Raw genomic sequence first — 21,350 nt, 5'->3', positions numbered from 1 at the left:
TATATATATATATATATATATAAGGGGCAATGAATAAATACAGATACAACAAACTATAAAACTATATTTTAACTGATCATCTTTATTTTTATTTTTTTATTTTCCTTTATTTTTAATTTTATGTAAATGTAAACATCATGTGTACAGGAATGATGATTGTCAGGTAAAACATTGACGTAATTCAATCACCGACCCTGTTCGACATTTGATCTTCTTCCGTTCTGCGTAAGCGTTACCGTAGAAACAAGTTGACAACAACTTTCAGCCAAGTTGGCCAGACATGCTTACGACGGTATGCTGTAGAAATGTTTCATTTAAGATTCACATTACTTGTTTTCGGAAGTGTCGTTCTAGCTATCAACTTCATCTTTACCTCAGAAAAGTTTATGTTTTAACTACAGACTCTTAGACGTCCAGAGAACATGTTGTAACTCCTGCGATTCAAAGGAACCGTTTAGCGAGTTTTATCAAACGATGTCGCACAGGTTTGTAGGCTGAAGTCACAGCAAAAGTGCTTTCAAATGTGATTTCAAGTAAATATTGTTTTTAAAAAATGTAAATTGTCGCAGTCTTGCTATGGATTTATTTAGCACTAAATCTTGTGAAATCTCTGTGTCAGAAATTCTTAATATTTTTAAACATACAGTCCCATACAGTCTGTTTAATCTAATGTTAAGATATTGTTTAATTTCATTAAATTGTTAGTAGCTTAGCTTGTTCACAACAATCCAATGAGTAAGACACAGTTTGTCTCCAGCAGCACATACAATAAACTCTGGTTTGAAGCTCATGAGGAGCTCAGCTGTTTGCTGGCCCAAGAACTCCCAGAAGAACCTCTCCGCCCTGAGAGAGACAGAGTGGTGTTCTTCCAAAGGCTCGCCACCTTGTACGTCCGCTATGTTCAGATCTTCAGGCAGCTGGAAGAGGCCTATGACCAAAGCGTTCACCCCCAAAAGAGGCGTGTGATTAGGCAGGTGCTGGATAGTGTGATGGGACGTGTTCTGGAGCTCAAGAACGAAATGGTGGAAAAGGAATTTTCAGAGTACCACTATATGGATGACATCATCCAGGACCTGAAATTAACCCCTGTGAGTTTGGCTAGAGCGTAACTTATGCTGTAAATGAATTTAGAAGTGTATTTAATAAATCTTCATTTAAATTTCATGTTTGTCAAAGGAGGACCTTGAGATCCCAATTCCCAGGTATTTCATTTGTGAGCGGAACGAAGTGCTGCAGGACAGAGAAAGAATGTTTGCTGCTATATTAAACCAAATGGATGTTACAGAAAAGACAGGAGTGAGTTGCTTGTGTTTCATCATAAATGACAATAGTTGGATTGTTTCATACTCTAACATGACTTCTCTTGCCTCTCCCAGCCTCAAGTAATGCGTATGTTGACTCTGGAGAAGGCCATTAAAGTCATCCAAATGGCTGAAAGAGCACGGCAAGGCCGACTAAGGGCAAAATTCATGAGAGAGATCCATAGAGACTCTCAGAGACAGAAGAAAGCTGACGAACAAGAGGCAGTTACCACTGACCAGGCTGCAGTTTGTATCCAGAAGGTGTAATATACTATTATGTCCACACAAAATAGTTGTATTTTAGTTAATAACTATTAGGAATACAGTACATTTCTTAAACTAATTAAAATCTCTGTTAAGGTGTGGAGAGGCTTCATGCAAAGGAAAATGACAAAAAGACTCCGTGAGGAGGAAATGGTATTCCTTGGAATGGTAAGATAAATTGTGTATGCTGCTGTTCATTTGGGGTTAATAAGATTTTTAAATATTTTTGCTGTATTTATGAGATCAAAAATACAGTAAGAACAGTAATATTGTGAAATATTATTACAATTTAAAATAAATGTTTTCGGGTGAGTCAATGTATTTAGTGTGAGTAAATGATGACACTAGAATTTTCATTTTTGGGTAAACTATTTCTTTAATATTTTTGTAGAAACCTTGATATATATATATATATATATATATATATATATATATATATATATATATATATATATATATATATATATATATATATATATATATATCTATTATGTCCACACAAAATAGTTGTATTTTGTGTGGACATAATAGTTCTATTCATCTATTCATCAACGAATCTTAAATATATATATATATTCAAGATTCGTTGATGAATAGAACAGCATTTATGCTTTGTATTAATAGTCATATATAAATCAAACATATGTTTGATTTGATTCACCACCATGTTGCAACCAGTAGATGGAACTTTAATACTGTTTCATGTGATTCTGTGGCTGTGCCATCTTCAGGCCATGGATCCAAAACTGTCCTATCCATCCCAAAACGAGCTGGCTGCCCAGAACAACAAGGCCAACAGGCGGACCAGGCAAGATGAACATGAGGATGACTATCAGAAGTCCATCGGATCTGTTATATATCAGCTCAGGGAGGTGGAGGGCCCAGAAATGAAGGAGACCATGAAAGATCAGATTCGACAGTGGTTCATAGAGTGCCGGTGAGTGGGATCTCATGCCAACGGCTGCACACAACCATGAATCACCATAAAAATCATATAGGCTTTATGTCGAGCATCACAAACAGGATCAAACAGGAAAACAGGTATCGTTGTTGTTGGAGAAAGTGTAATATTTATGGACTTTTAAGGTAATCAGTAAAGGTGCTAAAGAGGATGTTTTGTTTTATACATTTTTGCAATATTACTTGAAACTGTCTTTACTAACTGATAAAAGACTATTTATTAGGTGCACTGAAAGGAATAATATTAATATACATCATCTGTGCACGAGGTAGGGCCTTAAAAACATCAGCCAATTGTTTACGCGATCATCGCATAAACGATTGGCCCTCTGGCTTGTCAATCACTGCCATGACGTTCCTTGTGAGAGACGAGCGCGGCTGTGCGCTCCAGTAACTTTCCACACTCCACAGGCGCCGCATGCAATGTTTTTGTCAGGAGACAGGTGTAGCAACTGCAGATTATGAGTTACATGCGGTGAGTCCGACATAATGAATCCACTAACACGACACAGCGAATGCCGGTGGTAAACACTCGTGTTCCAATACTCGTGCACGAGTTTTGGGAGGCGTTCCCTCGAAAGGAGGGAGGGTTGTTCTTACACATGCGCTCATTTCAAAAACTCAGTAACAGTCTTTGGTTTCTCAGTGGACGAAAAGATCCTCTTTATCACCTTTAACCTAGCTGTTTTAATCAATTTTAATATCTGAATGTTTGTAAGAAGAAGAAAAAAAACTTTTAGATATCAATCTGTATATACAATGTACATCAATTATGCTTATCTTTGGTAGCTCCTCTGAAGGCATATTGAGTAAAACAGCTCTATAACGAAGCACATACAAAAGACCTGTAGCCTGTTTTACAGAATATGGAAGTTTGTTACACATAACACCCATTACCTTAATGTTTTAATGAGCATCTTTTACCAACATGTAACATGAGTCCTTGTGAATAGTGATGCAACAGGCTCATTTCCTGACTACCCAGAGGAGGAGGATGGAGGTTCAGCTCTTATATTCGCAGAAAAAACACCTGAGGAGGTAAACGTGTTCACATAATTAGTAATATATGTCAATATATGTTTATCTTTGACCAAAAACTATATATAGAATAGGCTCAGAATAATTACAGTCTCAGCGTAAATGAAAACACCCCCTTTGAAAAGTAACATTTAAAACAATATCTCAATGAACACAAAAACAATTTATAATTTTTAATTGAGTGATGATTGAGCATTATTGAAGACACCTGATGATAACAAGCAGAATCACCAAAGGAGAAAATCACTATTTTAAAGTTACCATCATCGAGGTCAGGGTTTGTTTTATTTGAGCTCTTGACCCTTGCCTTTTTAGTATTAGATTTTGTTTGGGCAGTTTTAACTGCATTAAAACCAACCAGACAAGCAAAGTTAAAAGATGATCAGGTGTTGTTGGTTATGTTTTCTCAAAATCATTATTTGACCTGAATCACTGAACTCATTTAGAGCTCAATCTCTGAGTTACAGAATTTTTTTTTTTTTTTAAAGTTGTCCTTATCACAAAAAAAAAAAAAAAAAAAAAATTCCTTTTAGGCACACACAGACATCAAGTATCAGCCTGTGAATCTCAAACTCAAATGGTGACAAGCAACATATTCTGATCAACAGATCAACTCTGAACATTAGAAAACAAGCTACTAAAAAGTCACAGAAAAACAGCAAAATTTTAATAGTGAGAATAAATGAAATTACTAAGACAATTTAGCTCATAATTTATTCATACAGCAATGCATGATGGGAGCCATGGATGAATTTTGATTGGTGGCCCCCAGAATGCACTGCAACATGCTTTATGATGGCCACCACTGTTGAGATTCACAGGATGATTCTTGATGTTTGTGTGTTTAAATGAGCGCTTTTTTAAAAAAAAATCATAACTCTTAAAAAAAATAAAAAATAAAAATTGTATTGATAAAGCTGATCTTGTGCTGTAGAATCACAGTGCTGCTGTAATCAATAATGCAAATCTAACTCAGCAATTGGGCTCTAAATGAGTTCAGTGATTCAGATCAAAAAATGTTTATGTAAAAACATAACCAACACCTGATTGTCTTTTAACTGTGCTTGTCTGTTTGGTTTTAATGCAGTTAAAACTGCCCAAACAAAATCTAATACTAGAAAGTCAAGGGTCAAGAGCTCAACTAAAACAAACCCTGACCTCGATGATGGTAACTTAAAAATTGTGATTTTCTCCTTTGGTGATTCTGCTTTTTATCATCAGGTGTCTTCAATAATGCTCAATCATCACTCAATTTATCACTTAATTATCTCATTAATGCTTCAGTGGATGAGATAAAAATATGGCAGGACTTTTACTTTCTGACCCCTGGAATGTCCACCTCTGTGTCGGGGTGCATTTCATTGACAGCATCATGAATTCACAGATGTTCTGCTCTATACTGAAAGAGAAGATGCTACCATCACTCCGTGCCCTTGGTCGTCATGCACTTTTCCAACATGACAATGATCCTAAACACACATCTAAGGGTACTGTTGGATTTCTGAGGAACAGGGTGAAAATGATTCAGTGGCCAAGTATTGAACACCTTTGGGGAATTCTAAAGAGACAAGTTGAGAATCACTTACCATCCAGCATCCAATCTCTAAAAGAGGTCATTCTTGAAGAATGGAAAAAGATAGATGTTGCAAAATGTTGCTAACTTATTCATTCCATGCCTAGAAGACTTGGTGCTGTCATTAAAAATCATGGAGGCCATACAAAGTACTAGATGTAGTAGTTTTTGTTGTGGGGTGTACTCATGTTTGAATCACCCTAATTTGAGTAAAACTGAAAAATGTGTAATCTAAGTTATATTAACCTTACTTTAATGTTATAAATTAAACAGATGTTATATTGAACTTAGTATTGTCAACGTTTTGGAAATTGTTTTTGTGTTCATTGAGATATTTTTTAAAATGTTACTTTTCAAAGGGGGTGTACTCATTTACGCTGATCACTGTATATCTTTTTGGGATGTTCTAAATTCCTGTTCAGTATTCTTATGATTATGATAAAATGAAGTTGGAATTTACAGTATGAAGTGTTTTTAATGTTTTCATTGACAAAATCTGTCGTGTCAATGTCTGGATTAAAGCTGGCAGAAGAGCTTGCAGCAAAAGAGGAGGAAGATGCCAACAAAAAGCCAAAGGGCAAAGAGGAGATAAAAGAAAAAGGAAAGAAAGGGAAAATTGAAGACGAGGTAAGAATTGAGGAGAGGACTTTCACTTAAAGTGACAGAAAACCAATGAAAAAATTCTAAACAGGAAAACACTGAAAAGAACCTCACTAAATACAGTATTGTGCCAAGAGTGCCAAGTATCTTTACTGTATTTCTCATTGAGTGTAGTTCCCTTGTTTTTCCTGTTATTTCACATATAACTGTATTGTCACAGGAAGAAGAGCCTGGACTGAAGATGCTTCCATCTGCCTATCTGGCAGATCTTGAGAAGGAACACAAGACATTTTCTGGTAAGGAAAAATTGAAGAATGAAAAATTTACAATACCAACATATCAGTGTCAAAAGAAAGGGTGTGACTATCTCATCTGATCTGCAGAGGTTTGGCAAAACAGAAATGAGTCCAAGAATTTTAGTCAAAGGCACGAGCTGGAGCTGATAAAAGAAGAGAAGAGAAAAGAGATTGAGTTGGAAATAAGAAAACAGGTGACTGATTGAATGCCTTATAGCTTGTTGTAAAAGACTGCTACTGGTGTTGAACTGTTCTCTGCTTACGTGCTGTTTTTCATTTGCTGCTGTTTTTCTTATGATCAAACATTGAAGGCCACATGTCCCTGACAATTATTGTCATTTTTATAAACGTTAATCCTAGCTTTTAGAGACATTGGTTTTTGTTGCTTGTTCAGGTGGATGAACTGATGAGACAGGAGCTGGCTAATTGGAAGCTGGCTGTGGATAAAGAAAAAAGCGGAAAGGTCAAGGGTGCTGCAAAGGTAGAGTAAATCACTTCTGTTTACAAGGATTTATTGAACATCAGAGAGATTGACTGGATGTCTTACGTTACATATTATAAATGAAGAAACTGAAAATGATGTTGCCTCTTCCTGTAGCAGGCATTATACTGTCTTTATGCACATTTTGTTTCTGACTATGCAGAAAAAGAAGGCATCAAAAAGCGGAAAGAAGAAGAAGAAGGATAAAGACCTTACAGCGGATAGGTTTTTTAGTTATTGTTTTAGTTGTTTGGAAGTTTGTATTTGGAAGTTTGGAATTCTCCACTGTTAAAGGGATAGTTCATGACTTTAATTACTACATGATGTTTCAAACCTGACATGACTTTCTTTCTTACATGAAACACAGAAGGATAAAATTCAAATAATTGTATTGGATGTTTATTTTTAGGCCATAAAAGATGACTAAGGCTTTCAAACTTAAAAAAAAAACACACAAGCACCATAAACATGGTCCAGAATATTTCTCAGAAATTCACATTTTTTTTGTTCCACAGAAGAAAGAAAGTACAGGTACAGGTTAGGTACAGGTTACAGGATTATGAGTACATAAGTAAATAATGATTGAATTTTCATTTTTGGGCGGACTTTCCCTTTAAATGTTAAATAATACACAGCATTTTAGAATGATTTCTGAAGAATCGTGTGACTGATGACTGGAGTAAATGCTGCTGAAAATTCAGCTTTGCAATCACAGGAATAAATTACATTTTAAAATATATTAAAATAGAAAACAGTTAATTGTAATTATTAATTAAATTATATTTACTTTTTACTGTATTTTTGATCAAATAAATGCAGCCTTGGTGAGACACTTAAAAAGATTATATAAAAACATTTTTAAAAAATCTTACCGCCACCAATCTTTTGAATGGTAGTGTATAACGAACTCTATGCTAACTATTTTTTTTTTTTTTTTTTTTTTTTTTTTAGGACCACCGAGTCACTGTTTGAAGAGCTGGTTGAACAGGAATTGCTGAAAAAGGCAGATAATGTTAAACTAAAAGATTATCTGGGTAATTTAGTTTATGGTGAAAAAAGCAAATACTTCTAATGCTAGTTTGACCCTTTCAGAAGTTTAAATGGGTTCAAAATGTATATGCATGTATATACAATTTAATAATCATATTCACAACCATTATAACACATCTGGACTCATCTGCTCTGTTATTAAAGGGGACTATAGCTACCTTGGCACAACTCTACGACAGTCTGACATTGAGCCTATGCCATCTTTATCTGATGTTCGGCAAGTTGTAGCCCTTTATGCTGTCTTACCATTAGGTGAGTGAATGAATCGCTCAGGATTTACATATTTGTACTTCAGAAATGCCACTTCAACATAAACTTCTTTATATGTTGGCTATATATGGCCAGCTGAAAACATTTCCTTGTTCTACACTAGGTTCTCAAGCAGTTCATGAGAAGGCTCCCCTGGTGAAGACTATCCTGCTAGTTGGGCCATCAGGGGTGGGTAAGAAAATGTTGGTCCATGCCATCTGCCAGGAGACAGGGGCCAATCTGTTCGACTTTTCACCTTTAAACGTGGCTGGAAAATATCCTGGCAAGAGTGGATTGCAGATGATGCTGCATCTGGTGTTTAAGGTAAAGTTTAGTTTGATATTGGCCTAAATCTGCAAAACTGGCCTGATAAGTATTGATATTTTGATGTGTTTTGACTCTGTTTGGTGCAGGTTGCCAGATTGATGCAGCCCTCTGTAATATGGATTGGAGATGCTGAAAAGATGTTTTACAAAAAAGTACCAAAAGATGAGAAGGAGGTAAAGAGTGTAGCCTACTTGTGTGATCTGTTTAGTGGTGAAATGACAACTAATGAGCTGTTTCATTGGTTTTAATTCTGATGCATACACAGTTAGATCCGAAACGTCTGAAGAAAGATTTGCCCAAAATCCTCAAGTCCATCAAAGGAGAAGATCGTGTTTTAATCGTAGGAACGACAAATGATCCACACAGTGCAGACCTGAAATCCTTGTGCAAATTCTACAATAAGATCATACTCATACCTCGACCAGACTATGCATCAAGATATGGTAGGCTAATTTTATAGATTTTGTCAGCAAATAGCAAATCATTAAGATTTTATGCTGTTTTGATGCTCATTTCTTACTATTTTCAATGTTGAAAACAGTTGTGCTTCTTAATATTTTATGTGGAAACCGTGATACATTTTTTTAAGGATTCTGAATAGAAAGTTCAAATTTGAAATAGAAATCATTTGTAACTTTATAAATGTCCCTACTGTCACTTTTGATCAATTTAATGCATAGCTAAATAAAAGTGTTAATTTCTTTAAAAAACAAATCATGTTGACCCCAAAGTATTGTAAATCTAAAAAAAAATAATAAGCAAAATTGCAGTGTTTCCAATCATGCATCTACATATTTTCTCAGTAATGTGGAAAGAGCTGATACAAAAGAATGGAGGAGAAATAACCCGTGACCTGGACCTCAGTTCTCTGGCAAAGATCTCTGATGGCTACACACAGGGTCACATGGTGCAGGTGGTGCGTAGCATCTTGACTGAAAGGCGCATCCAGCAGTTCCCTAAACGTCCACTTATTGCTTCAGAGTTTGTGCCTCCACTTGCTAGAATTGACCCTGTGTTTCAGGAAGAAGAAGAGGCACTAAAAGTAAGTAAAATCCATCAAATGTCTGATAGCATGGCTTCTCACTGCACACTGAAGTTGATAGCTAACTTGACAAAAAGATTTTGATTGATAGTCTCAACCTGAGAGGGAAAATACCCTCATGATATTCATTTTTATTTCCAATTTTCTCTTTTGCACATTTTTTTTCCCCACAGAACTGGTATGCCAAAACTCCCCTTGGAAGGAAGAGAATTAAAGCTGCCTCAGGGAAAGAGGGTGATGAAGAGCCCCCAAAAACAGGAGGCAAAGGCGGCAAGAAGAAAGGAAAAAAGTAACAATATAAATGTTAACATGATCAACCACAGTAGTACATTTCCCTGCCTTGACCAATAAATGTATTGATTTGCTTATGCCATCATTATCTTATGACAGTATACATATTTTTTTATTCCCAAATCCAAATTGAGGAGGTAGCACAACAGGGTTTGTGGTTCTATAAATACACAGACACCATCCTTCATTTAAGAGCATGTGAAACACAGTGTGAAAAACATGATCAGAGGGCTTGTCGTATCTAACATACTGTACTTCTCTGCCCTCAACAAACTTGCATAAAGCCTGTGCATTTTTATAACTGTCAAAAGTGTAAATGCTAGCTTAAGCCTCAAAAGCAAAGTAATGATGATACATTATTCTGATATAACAATCAGATATATGATAGCAGCTAAAATGTGGATCTCGGGATAAATTTAGATTCAATAATTGTAATTTAAAATTCGTATTGTGTTGGGTTGAAAATGGCCAATGTAACTACAAACCTTTACATGGCTTCCATTTTGGTGGTCCATCTCTTCATTAGTTGTAAAGCACAATTTGTCCTGCAAATTTATATCTAAAGGGATAATACACTAACGTTCAAAAAGTTTGGGGCTGGTAAGTCTCTTTATTAGAATAAAAAACAAACAAACAGTGAAAACTGTATTCTTGTGAAATATAATTACAATTTAAAATAACCAATATCTATTTTAATATCTATTAATAGATATTAGATAATATCTATTATCTTTTTCCTGTGATGGCAAAGCTGAATTTTCAGCAGCCTTTACTCCAGTCTTCAGTCACATGATCCTTCAGAAATCATACTAATATGCTGATTTTTAATGCCCATGAAGAATTTCTTATTATTATCAATGTTGAAAACAGTTGAGCTGCTTAATATTTTCTGGAAACCGTGATACATTTTCTTTGATGAATAGAAAGTTCAGAAAGAACAGGATTTATTTAAAATGTAATATTTTTTGTAGCAATTTCAAATTCTTTACTTTCAATGTAATCCATCCTCGCTGAATAAAAGTACAAAAAACAAACACACTTACTTCTGAACGATAGTGTACATACCTAAACAATCTTAATTCAAGTATTCTATAGATATTCAAGCTGCACTTTGCTGACAAGACCTCCGCAAGTGCACCAGCCTGCTAAAAATGTATTTGTGATTTATTTATGTATTTTAAGTGAAGCTAAGAGGTTTCCCTGCATAAGAATTCTTCCTCGTGTCTGCTGTGCGATGTTGGGGTCCATACATAGAGGTGAAAAGACAGTATGTGCTTCAGATGTGTCAAGGACAACTAATGGGAGAAGGGGATTTTGTAGCCCCAGTTAGACATGTGGATCTGTGATTGGTCTGGGCTGAAACTGAGACAGCCCCCAGACTAGGGTTTAAAGGATTATCTCAGATCAACAAATGGACAGCCACTCTGTCAAAGCAATGTAAGTCAGTGCTGGTAAACATGTAGATCTGCATATTTCATTGAAGTAGAACTTATGTGATTTTGCAAAGTTAAAATTAAGGTTTTGGTGCTTCATTTTACTTATGATTTTGATGCAAAGCAGGAACAAGTTGCACAATAGCATCAACATCATTGATATCCTGAAGGTCATGCTGTTTTCGCTCTCTCTCTCTAGTTACACTCACGTGCCAACTGTGTCATCATGGGTACTATGAATTGAATTTAGCCAAATCGCTTTAAGTTTATATATATTTCTAAAGCATGATTGAAAACAAGTGATGTGTGTCTATAAAATTGATTGTCTCTGTTTACATTAATTCAAATGGTATGTTCAAATTGAACTACTAAGAATTATAATAATGAAGTGCAAAGTTGATTTATGGTTCTCGATAAATCTGTTGTCAGTAGGGTGGAGAGAGACAAAACCAAAGGACATGTGAAACTTGCAGAGATGGGCTCCAAACAAGGCCGTGCGAGCTTAGGTGAAGTGTTCAGCTGTTTTGTCAAGTTCAGATTTCACCTAACACGTCCTCGCATGGTTCTGTTTCGTTAACAAATTACTATTTATACGGCGTCTTCGGGCCATCAGTGATATCGCATCCCCGTCACTTTGAGTTGTAACTACTTGTACACATGCATGGTGGATGCCTGCAACTCGTTTGACAGACTTTGCTCCTGCAAAATGCAACAGACTTTCAAGGTTTATTCAGTGGAAATGAGCAAAAGTTAAGTTTTGAAGGTGAGGTGCATAAGAGTCAGCAAAAAGAATGACAGTTTTCAAACACTTCCTCATTTCTGTCTACCATTGGTTGGCAAAAACAAGTAGTTTCTCCCCCAAACTCAAGCCATTGGTTGAGCTAATTATTATGTCCTGTCAGTTGGACTGTCAATCAAATAAATTCTGTTTGATGCTGCTAATAACATAAAAATGGCACATTTCACTATGAACATCATGCATCAAGATAACTCAGGACAAATCTATGCAGTTTATGTCAGTGATGTTCAAATTTGATAATGTTTTAAATCTCAATAAATTTTTTAATTTGCCAATATGTTGAGACTGCTTTAGTTGTCAGAATAAATCCTATTCTTTTCACATGACAGCTTAAATGCTTCTTACCAAAGACACTGGACAGTCTTGCAGTCTTGGCATTCAGATCTAACAAGTAATTTCACATCTGAATGACAGTATCTTTTAATCTCCTGTGACCTTTCTAACTCAGTTGTATTGGCATCTCTCAGAGAAATATGATTCATGAACTAAGGAACCTGTGCTACTGTGAATAACTTCAGGTCAGCACAACATAAATCAATGAAAAGAAGCATTCATTCACTGGGAATCGACTCTGAATCAAGTCTGAGAATTTGTTAAGGGATATATAGTCAATTAAGAGATTTTCCCCTGGTTTCACAGACAAGGTTTAAGCCCAGACTAAAATGCATGTTTAACTGAAAGCAACTTGCACTGACATATCTTGAAATATGTCAGTGCCATTGTTTTGTCTCAAGATGCACACCTGTAATGTTTTTTTCAAGGCATATTTATAAAAGCTACTTAAATGTCCTAATTAAACTAAGGCCTAATCTTAGCTTAATCTAAACCCTGTCTGTGAAACCAGGTAACCATGGTAAATAGGCTAATGAACCAAACCATCATTTGAGAAAGGTAGATGGTCAGTGATCTGTGGTGGATGAAAACAATGCTAGCAGGCAGGACTTGCTCCATGTAGCCAAGATGTTTCTATCTTTATGTATAATGACGCACAGCTATTTTGGAGATATGTCAGCTGTTTGGTATTAGCCTTTGGGAAAGCTGAAAAAAAGAAAAACACTTTCAGCTGCTTGTCTGCCAAGGGAAACAGGGGATAGCACACTGACCTGGGTATCTTTGGTCAAAGTTTGGGGGATAATCTTCAAGGAATTTACGTGACCTGCAGAAAATCCTGTGCGGACTGATGTTTTCTGGTATTTTTGTAACTAGTTTCAAATATTATGGTTTGCAGTGTTTTGTATGGACTTTAATGTGAGGGAAAATGTCAAATTCAGCTAAAGGTGAGTGGAATGGAAGATCTGTTTGTTCTCTAAAAGTCTGGTCATGCATGATTTTCTCATGACTGATTTAAAGTTGTTGTTTAAATACCTAGTTTTCTGGTGCATGACCATCAACAACAACAAAAATGATTTGATACTGAAGTCTTAAAGTATGTAATGTCTCCAGTTTTATAAATTCCCAATTGTTTTGATTTAACTATAGTCAGTTTAATAAATAAAAAAAAGAAATTCATGTCTTATTCAGTGTTTTTAATCTCCAGGATGCAAGGATGGTGTCATGTTTCAAAGCATTGAGGCCAACTATTAATTGAAGAATTGTGACATACCAATGGGAAAACTGGGAGAGGCGTTTGTTTGTTTGTAATGTGAGAAAGAAGTGTGCAGGGAGTTTGTCTGTCTTGATTTAGATTTAGATTTCTGCCTTTGTTTTGATTTAGATTGGTCTGTCTTTGATTTGTATCTGCACATATGGACATAACATGTCCATATAAAATAGAGTGGCAGAGACATCAGTGCATGCCAAGTTATTAACTAATTACACAGAGTGTAAGGGAACATTATTTCTGTCAGTTAGTTTCATATTTCTATTATAAGAGCAGCCACAGGTTGTATTCACTATTGAGATCTCTTTCTGTTTCACAAGTGTTTTTGACATAAAATTAAACCCATCAATGCATTTTGTTAAGTACTAAAATAATACAGAAATCATGAAGCATAGTTCTTTTTCAGTCTTTATATTGTCGATAAGTAACAAATGACACTTTGTTTTAGAGTTCAACTGAAGTAGTAGCTAATCTTGAAGTTGCTGGCCATGCTTGTGAGAGTACAAGTTCCTGAAACATGGCATGTAAGAATAATTTCTTGATTAAGCATTTTGTATATTTTTATATCATCATTCTGAATATTTTTATATCCCTAATGTGACATTCGTGGGAAGCTGAGACATTCACGTGAGCACAACTCAGTTTGTGTTTTGGCGCGAGCAAGATGCAGGAAAGCTAGAAAAGAGGAGACCGCGACAGTTTGTTGTGCTCGCGCGCAAGCTTATAATCTTCCCCCGCAAATGTCACTTTAGGGGCTCCGTGGTAACGTATACTAAAGAAACACTCACAATTCTTCTATTTTTGTCTAAAGTGAATAGAATTCAATTGGTGAAAGGGCTAGAGGATGTGACGCTGTGTGAGAAGGAAGCCTGTACATTTGAGGTGGTCCTCAGTCAAGCGTACGTCAAGGGTGAATGGACCAGGGATGGAGTCCCATTTAAATCCAGGCCTGTGTGTCGAATTGCCACGCAGGGGAAAAAACACACACTCACGCTGACGCGGGTCACGGTTGCTGACATGGGCGTCATCAGCTTCAAGGCTGAAGGGATTGAAAGCTCTGCTATGCTGACAGTCAAAGGTATACCACCAAACCATGTATTTAACCCTGTAACCCCTGACATATGAAATATTAGTCAGAAAATCGATTTTTTTTTTTTTTTTTTTAAATAGAACAGTTTATTGAACCAAAAGGAAAAAAAAAAAAAAAAAAAATATATATATATATATATATATATATATATATATATATATATATATATATATATATATATATAAGCAAAATGTAATGCAATGCAACACGATTGAGAAATGTACAAAAAACATTCCTCAAAAGACAGTATCATATTTGATACTCATAGCCTGCCCTATATTAACTTGATTTTTCTAAAAATCCAAACTTGATCATTCTTTGAGGCCATCTAAATCAAGTATAATTCTCAAAACTTGTTGCTTCAGTTCAACAAGTGTTCATCTTGAAATATTAAGAAAAAATTAAATGCTATTTAAGTTTGCTTTATAAAAATCAATAAAGATTCCTGAAGCCGGACTTTTGAGAATTATACTAAAAAGCCTTTTTACTTACCTTTTTACTTGTTTTGATCATGTTGATTTAAAGGCCTTAAAAATTTGCATATAAAATATGATACAGTAGGCTTTAGAGCAGGGGTGTCCAAACTCGGTCCTGGAGGGCCACTGTCTGGCAGAGATTAGCCCCAACCCCAATTAAACACACCTGAACCAGCTAATAAAGGTCTAATTCTAGAAACTTGCAGGCAGGTGTTTTTTTTAGAGCTGTTGGAGTGAAACTCTGCAGGATAGTGGCCCTTCAAGAATGAGTCTGGACACCCCTGCTTTAGAGGGTTAATGCCATATTAAATATTTAATTTCTCTGTGCGATAATGGGTTGGACACCTCAGATCACAAATGTTTTGGATAGTTTTAAATGTACATTTACAGTAGAGAAGTGGTCTTTGTCATTTTAAATGTTACCAAACAAGCTGCCTGTGATAGCAGTTTGCTACTATCATGTCTCCTTTCTCTCAGCCAGGGATATAAAGATTGTGAAGGATCTTCAGAATACCAGTGTGTCTGAGAGGGAGAGTGTGACATTTATCTGTGAGGTCAACTGGGAAGATGTGGATGGGAAGTGGTTTAAGGACGACAGCCGGTTGAGAGCTGGAGACAATATTAAAATAAGATGTGAGGGTATGTGTGAAAGGTTTTGTGACACTTTGACTTCTGGTGGATGTCATTATGTTCATAACAGGGTCATTCTCAGAATATGGTAAAACTATTTCACCTGGCCTTTCAGTCATGAAAAAGACATTTCAAACTTCATATGAAAACATAAAAAAGCATTATATATATATATATATATATATATATATATATATATATATATATATATATATATATATATATATATATATTATATATATTATATATATATTATATATATTAAAAATATATATATATATAAATATATAAAAAATTAAGAATTACTGCACAGTAGAACAAGTTTGCAAAAAAAGCAAAACAAAATAAGTAAATAATTATATATAAAAAAAAACCAACAAATTGTCCCTTGATTTCTTTACATTGATGTTTTCAATGTAAAAAACTTTTGAAAATACAATATTTTGAAAATAAAAAATCTGTGTATGTAGCTGTGTACCATGTTGATTTTTTTTTATCTTTATATTATATATATATATATATTTTCATCATTTTTTAAGGTAGAATATGACTATTTTTTGAGAATGACCAAAAAGTATTTTGGCTTTAAAGTTTAAAATGTAATTTTCAGCAGGTCTTTCAAATTCTCACAAATTCTTCAAATCATACAAACAGGTAAAATTCACTCCCTGACCTATAAATCAGTCAAACCAGAAGATGCTGGTGAAATCAGATTCACTGCTGAGAGGGTCTCTTCAACAGCAACACTACGAGTCAAAGGTAAACAAAAAGAGCATTACATTTTATCCATTTTCTTCAATAGTGTTCAAATTTAATAAGGATGATCATTGCAGAGCTTCCAGTTCATTTTTTGAAGCCCCTGAGGGTGAAGATTGCCATGTACAAACACCGTGCCTTGCTGGAGTGTCAGGTCTCCCGTGCCAATGCTGTGGTTAAATGGTACAGAAGAAATCATGAAATTGTGCCAAATAGGAAGTACCAAACTATTAATGAAGGTGTGTACCGACAACTTATCATAGATGATGTGGGCTCCTCAGATGAAGACACTTTTGTCTGTGATGCTCTTGATGAGAGGACTTCTTGCCAGCTGTTTGTAGAGGGTGAGAAGTAATTTTTTTCCCTAAAGTATATGTAATCATAATTTAAATACAATTTAATTATCCAGTTTCAATATTATAATTGATTTTACGGATTCATTCTTAGTCTACTTTTAATTAATTTAGCCAGTTAGTCTATCCTTTTGAAATGTTAGCTACCACTTTTATGCACTGTTTTTTTTTTATCTATTTTTACAGAGCAGGCCATCAGCATTTTAAAAGGACTCAGTTCTGTGGAGGTCATGGAGCCTAAGGAGGCTCGTTTTAAAGTGGAAACCAGTATTAAATTAGAGAGGGCACCAAAATGGACCCTGAATGGGCAGATATTATTTCCCTGTCCAGAAATCAGGATTGAGAGACAAGGAACCTCGAACAGACTTATTTTCACCCAAACTGACAGTAGCATGTGTGGCACTGTGCAGTTCTCCTCGGGGAAGAGCAAGTCAGAAGCTCAACTCACAGTTACAGGTAATTATCTTGTCAATCTCAAATATTCAGAGTAGGGGTACACAATAAATTGGTGCCATATTAGTTATTTGGCCAATATTACAAGTTTTTCATTATTATAGTATTGGTCATTTCATGTCCAGCATTTACACTGGCACAAAACATTTTTTTTACTCACATCTGACACAAATCGGAATTTGTTGCACATGTGTAAACACAAAAATCCAAATTTTTTCGCATCCATTATGAGCCACTTCTAAATGTATATTATAAATTATAAATCATCCATGACAACTGTAAACTTATCCATGCTGGCAAATAATAATGGCCACCCGTATGAAATTTAATAAATAATTTTAGTACAACCATTCAAAACCGGAGGGTCAAACTTGTCGCATAGTAATGCGATCACCAACAGAATCATTCTGGGTGGGGATTAATGTAAACACAGATCTCGGATACCAGTCGTGTCTAAAGTGAATGTAACCAGGCGGTGCAAAGAAATCGGTCAAAGGATCAGATCTGTGCATGAACACTTTTGCAGTCATGTAATGCTTTAACTTTAATCCTTAAATTAACTAATAATTTAATAATGCTGTTAAATGTAATCTTTAACATGTCTCAAAATGGATACCCATAATAATATTGTGATTAAATACACCTGTGGAATAGAACATTATTAATTTTAGTTTTTAGTGATATTTTGAATTCATTTAAACTAGTCATTTATTTTAATATTAGCCATTTATCGTTAATTGGCCATAACATATTAAAGGTGTCCTCGAATGAAAAATTTAATTTATCTTGGCATAGTCAAATAACAAGAGTTCAGTACATGGAAAAGACATACAGTGAGTTTCAAACTCCATTGTTTCCTCCTTCTTATATAAATCTCATTTGTTTAAAAGACCTCCGAAGAACAGGCGAATCTCAACATAACACTGACTGTTACGTAATAGTCGGGGATGTACGCCCCCAATATTTGCATATGCCAGCCCATGTTCCCAACATTATGAAAGGCATTAGACAAAGGCAGAACGTCTGGATGTGCATAGCTGAATCAACAGACTAGGTAAGCAAGCAAGAACAATAGCGAAAAATGGCAGATGGAGCAATAATAACTGACATGATCCATGATATCATGATATTTTTAGTGATATTTGTAAATTGTCTTTCTAAATGTTTCGTTACCATGTTGCTAATGTACTGTTAAATGTGGTTAAAGTTACCATCGTTTCTTACTGTATTCACAGAGACAAGAGCCGTCACTATTTTCATTTTTAAACACTTGCAGTCTGTATAATTCATAAACACAACTTCATTCTTTATAAATCTCTCCAACAGTGTAGCATTAGCCGTTAGCCACGGAGCACAGCCTCAAATTCATTCAGAATCAAATGTAAACAATATAACAGTATACAATACTCACATAATCCGACGCATGCATGCCGCATGCATGACGAACACTTTGTAAAGATCCATTTGAGGGCTATATTAGCTGTGTAAACTTTGTTTATGCACTGTTTAAGGCAAGCGCGAGCTCCGTGGGTGTGGAGCACGAGAATTAAAGGGCCAGTAGCCCTGAATCGGCTCATTTATAATGATGCCCCGAAATAGGCAGTTAAAAAAATGAATTAAAAAAAATCTATGGGGAATTTTGAGCTGAAACTTCACAGACACATTCAGGGGACACCTTAGACTTATATTACATCTTTTTTTAAAAAGTTCTAGGGCACCTTTAAAACATCATTTTTAATATATCAATTTAATATCAGTGCATCCTTAAATCAGAGCATAGAGCCATGCATTTGTATTTTATGGCTTGTGAATCATGTGCCTTCTTGCTTACACTTCCCTAATAGAGCGGCCTTTGATAGTCAGACAGCCCATTTCCGATGTGGAGGTGAAGGAGAACGGGTCAGTTACTCTCAGCTGTGAGTTCTGTCCGTCCCCCAGAGTGGTGCGCTGGTTCAAGGGTAGAACCCCCCTGTTTGCCTCTAATAAGTACACAATGAAGCGAGAAAAGAACCGGGTTGAGATGACCATCCTGGGTGTGAAAGCAGTAGATTCAGGAGAGTATCGCTGTCTGGCCGGTGGCTCAGAGACAAGAGGAAGAATCAGTGTTGAAGGTACCTGCTTTTAGCTGCAATATTAGGGAGTTTAATATACCTGCAAATTTTACCCACACCATCAAAATAAGACAAAATCTGCACTCCCTGGTATAGTCTTCCATATGCACGAGTAGCTTTTCATGAAGCATCTTTAGAGCACAGATAAGACGCATTCAGTACATTAGAAATATTTTTTCTTTTCCTGCAGTTAAAAGGTTGAAGATCATAAGACACCTGGAGCAAGCAGAGACTGAGGAAGATGGGTCTGCAGTATTCAGTTGTGAACTGAGTCACGAGACACCTAGTGTCCAGTGGCTTCTCAATGACCGAATACTATACACCAACCACATCAACAAAATCCAGAATTCTGGAAAAGTGTACAGTCTGATTCTAAAGCGACTCGCTCCTCAAGAGAGCCGTGTAACATTCAAAACCTTGGATATCAGTGAGTCTGCATTCCTCAGGGTCAGAGGTAAGGTTTTCAATAACCATGGGACTAAGACATTTTTTGAATAATCTGATGTCCAACTTCTCTACATTCAGACACATACTTCCATTGCATGTTTTTTTCTATCACCATTTCCCTTTCGGAGCTCCGTATCATCCATCCTCTATTATTATGATTTTTTTTTTTTTAGTTTCTATAGCAGAAATTATCAATCTTTCTTATTGTACATCATAATGTTGTGATGCCTAAATTTACTAGCATGCAAAAGTGAGTGTTAATTTTCTTTGGAGTAAATTCCTAATATCAGCCATTTATGTGTCTATTAGAGAAGCCAGCAGTCTTCCTCAGGTCACTAGAGGATGTAGCAGGTGAGGAGCGTGGTGAAGTCCTTCTGCAGTGTGAAGTTTCCAAGCCATCTGTAACTCCTGTCTGGAGGAAAGATGGTGAAACTCTGACCGCCAATGAGAAGTATGAGATTCTCCATGTGGGAAAGTCATTGACTCTTATAGTTCGCAAGCTGAGAAAGGACGATGGAGGGGAGTACAGCTGTGATATTGGCTGCAGCCAAACTAAAGCAAAAGTCATAGTTCGTGGTAAGTTTCATTATGTCTAATTGAAATAATTTACCCAAAAATAACTATTTAAACTGAGGGACTTTTTTTCAGCCCTGCGCATTACCATTACCAAACGCATACGGACAACAACTGTGCTGGAAGGGGAAAACTGCAGTTTTGAGTGTGTCCTGTCCCATGATATCATCGATGAAGCATTGTGGATCTTGAACGGCCAACTGATTGTCAGCAATGGACATATCATAGTTGCTAACAAGGGGCGCAAATACACAATGAGCATTCAGGAAGTTACTATATCTGATGCCGGCGAAGTGGTCTTTACCATCAAAGATCTCAGTTGCAGGACTATGTTGTTTGTCAAAGGTGATATTTTAAATATCACAAATAATTTAAGTTTCCAAGTTCAGCATTGTTTACTCTCTGTCTCTTCTGTTTTCTCAGAGAAGCCTGTTAGAGTGTTTAGGGATATGCTAAATGTTAAAGCGACACCTGGTGAAGATCCAGAGCTCAGCTGTGAGATCACCAAACCTGATGCAACAGTTAAATGGCTGAAAAATGGGCGACTAATTAGAGTCAGCCCAAAATATGAAATTATCCGAAAGGATTATTTAGTGAAGCTCATCATCCATAATGTAGCCATAATGGACTCAGGAGAATACTGCTGTGAGGCTGATGGGATTGCTACAAGGGCAAGATTAGATGTCAGAGGTAAGTACTTCCTTATTCCCTATTATGAAGTTGAGTTGGTTTATTTTATACACTTCTTTATTAATTTTTCTATGCGCCACTGCTCTTGCAAGCTCAGTACATTCTGCCGAGTGTTACTTACATGTGTTACAAACAAATGTTTTAAAATGCTACTCTCTCTTTTGTCTTTATGTATTTAGAGTTGCAACATACATTTGCGAAGGAACTGAGGGATTTGCGTGCTGAGGAAAAGGGCTCAGTGATCATGGAGTGTGAAACCAGAAGGCCCGCCACTACTGTGACCTGGTTAAAAGGCCTGACAGTGCTCAGCTCGGGACAAAAGTACATGATGAAGAAAAAGGATGTTGTCCTTACCCTGACCATCTTCAGTCTGGAGAAGAGTGACAGTGCGGTTTACACCTGTGATGTTGGAACAATGCAGAGCAGAGCATTACTTACTGTTCAAGGTTAATCTGAAATGCTTTACT

At 36.0% G+C, this 21,350-nt stretch overlaps 2 protein-coding genes and 1 long non-coding RNA gene across 3 annotated transcripts in view; all 3 read left to right on the top strand.

Annotated features, from left to right (window-relative positions):
• The first annotated feature begins 410 nt into the window (after positions 1-410).
• zgc:153738 (uncharacterized protein LOC558115 homolog) lies at positions 411-9,511 on the top strand. The gene is made up of 19 exons (XM_067394654.1): positions 411-485; positions 761-1,088; positions 1,177-1,296; positions 1,377-1,562; positions 1,662-1,733; positions 2,297-2,502; positions 3,479-3,563; positions 5,659-5,763; positions 5,957-6,032; positions 6,120-6,226; positions 6,427-6,513; positions 6,677-6,738; positions 7,465-7,547; positions 7,708-7,815; positions 7,937-8,136; positions 8,226-8,312; positions 8,405-8,582; positions 8,943-9,181; positions 9,355-9,511. The coding sequence occupies exons 1-19, from the start codon at positions 475-477 to the stop codon at positions 9,472-9,474; spliced, it is 2,460 nt and encodes an 819-aa protein (XP_067250755.1). The 5' UTR covers positions 411-474; the 3' UTR covers positions 9,475-9,511.
• Positions 9,512-12,821: 3,310 nt separating this feature from the next.
• Positions 12,822-14,227, top strand: LOC137026966 (uncharacterized). The gene is made up of 3 exons (XR_010895954.1): positions 12,822-12,981; positions 13,753-13,828; positions 14,116-14,227. It is a non-coding gene; the product is annotated as an uncharacterized lncRNA (long non-coding RNA).
• Positions 14,228-14,321: 94 nt separating this feature from the next.
• obscna (obscurin, cytoskeletal calmodulin and titin-interacting RhoGEF a) overlaps positions 14,322-21,350 on the top strand; it is a 48,781-nt gene continuing 41,752 nt past the window's right edge. Inside the window, exons 1-10 of the mRNA XM_067395615.1 lie at positions 14,322-14,382; positions 15,348-15,509; positions 16,155-16,259; positions 16,334-16,600; positions 16,796-17,065; positions 18,907-19,173; positions 19,364-19,627; positions 19,930-20,196; positions 20,269-20,883; positions 21,063-21,329. Of these exons, the coding sequence (XP_067251716.1) occupies positions 14,322-14,382; positions 15,348-15,509; positions 16,155-16,259; positions 16,334-16,600; positions 16,796-17,065; positions 18,907-19,173; positions 19,364-19,627; positions 19,930-20,196; positions 20,269-20,883; positions 21,063-21,329 (2,545 nt within the window). The remainder of the gene's footprint in view (positions 14,383-15,347; positions 15,510-16,154; positions 16,260-16,333; positions 16,601-16,795; positions 17,066-18,906; positions 19,174-19,363; positions 19,628-19,929; positions 20,197-20,268; positions 20,884-21,062; positions 21,330-21,350) is intronic.

The sequence above is a fragment of the Chanodichthys erythropterus genome, chromosome 9 (genome assembly GCF_024489055.1).
Source record: "Chanodichthys erythropterus isolate Z2021 chromosome 9, ASM2448905v1, whole genome shotgun sequence".
Classification (NCBI taxonomy): Eukaryota; Metazoa; Chordata; class Actinopteri; order Cypriniformes; family Xenocyprididae; genus Chanodichthys; species Chanodichthys erythropterus.
Note: the sequence above shows the minus strand (reverse complement) of the source record. Positions and strands in the feature narration are given on the sequence as shown.

Bases quoted from the DNA above. Each gene is read 5' to 3' on its own strand.
- zgc:153738 (XM_067394654.1), top strand. The intron at 3,564-5,658 runs GTAAACGTGTTC...TCTGGATTAAAG, and splicing joins CAGAAAAAACACCTGAGGAG to CTGGCAGAAGAGCTTGCAGC. The intron at 7,816-7,936 runs GTGAGTGAATGA...GTTCTACACTAG, and splicing joins TTATGCTGTCTTACCATTAG to GTTCTCAAGCAGTTCATGAG.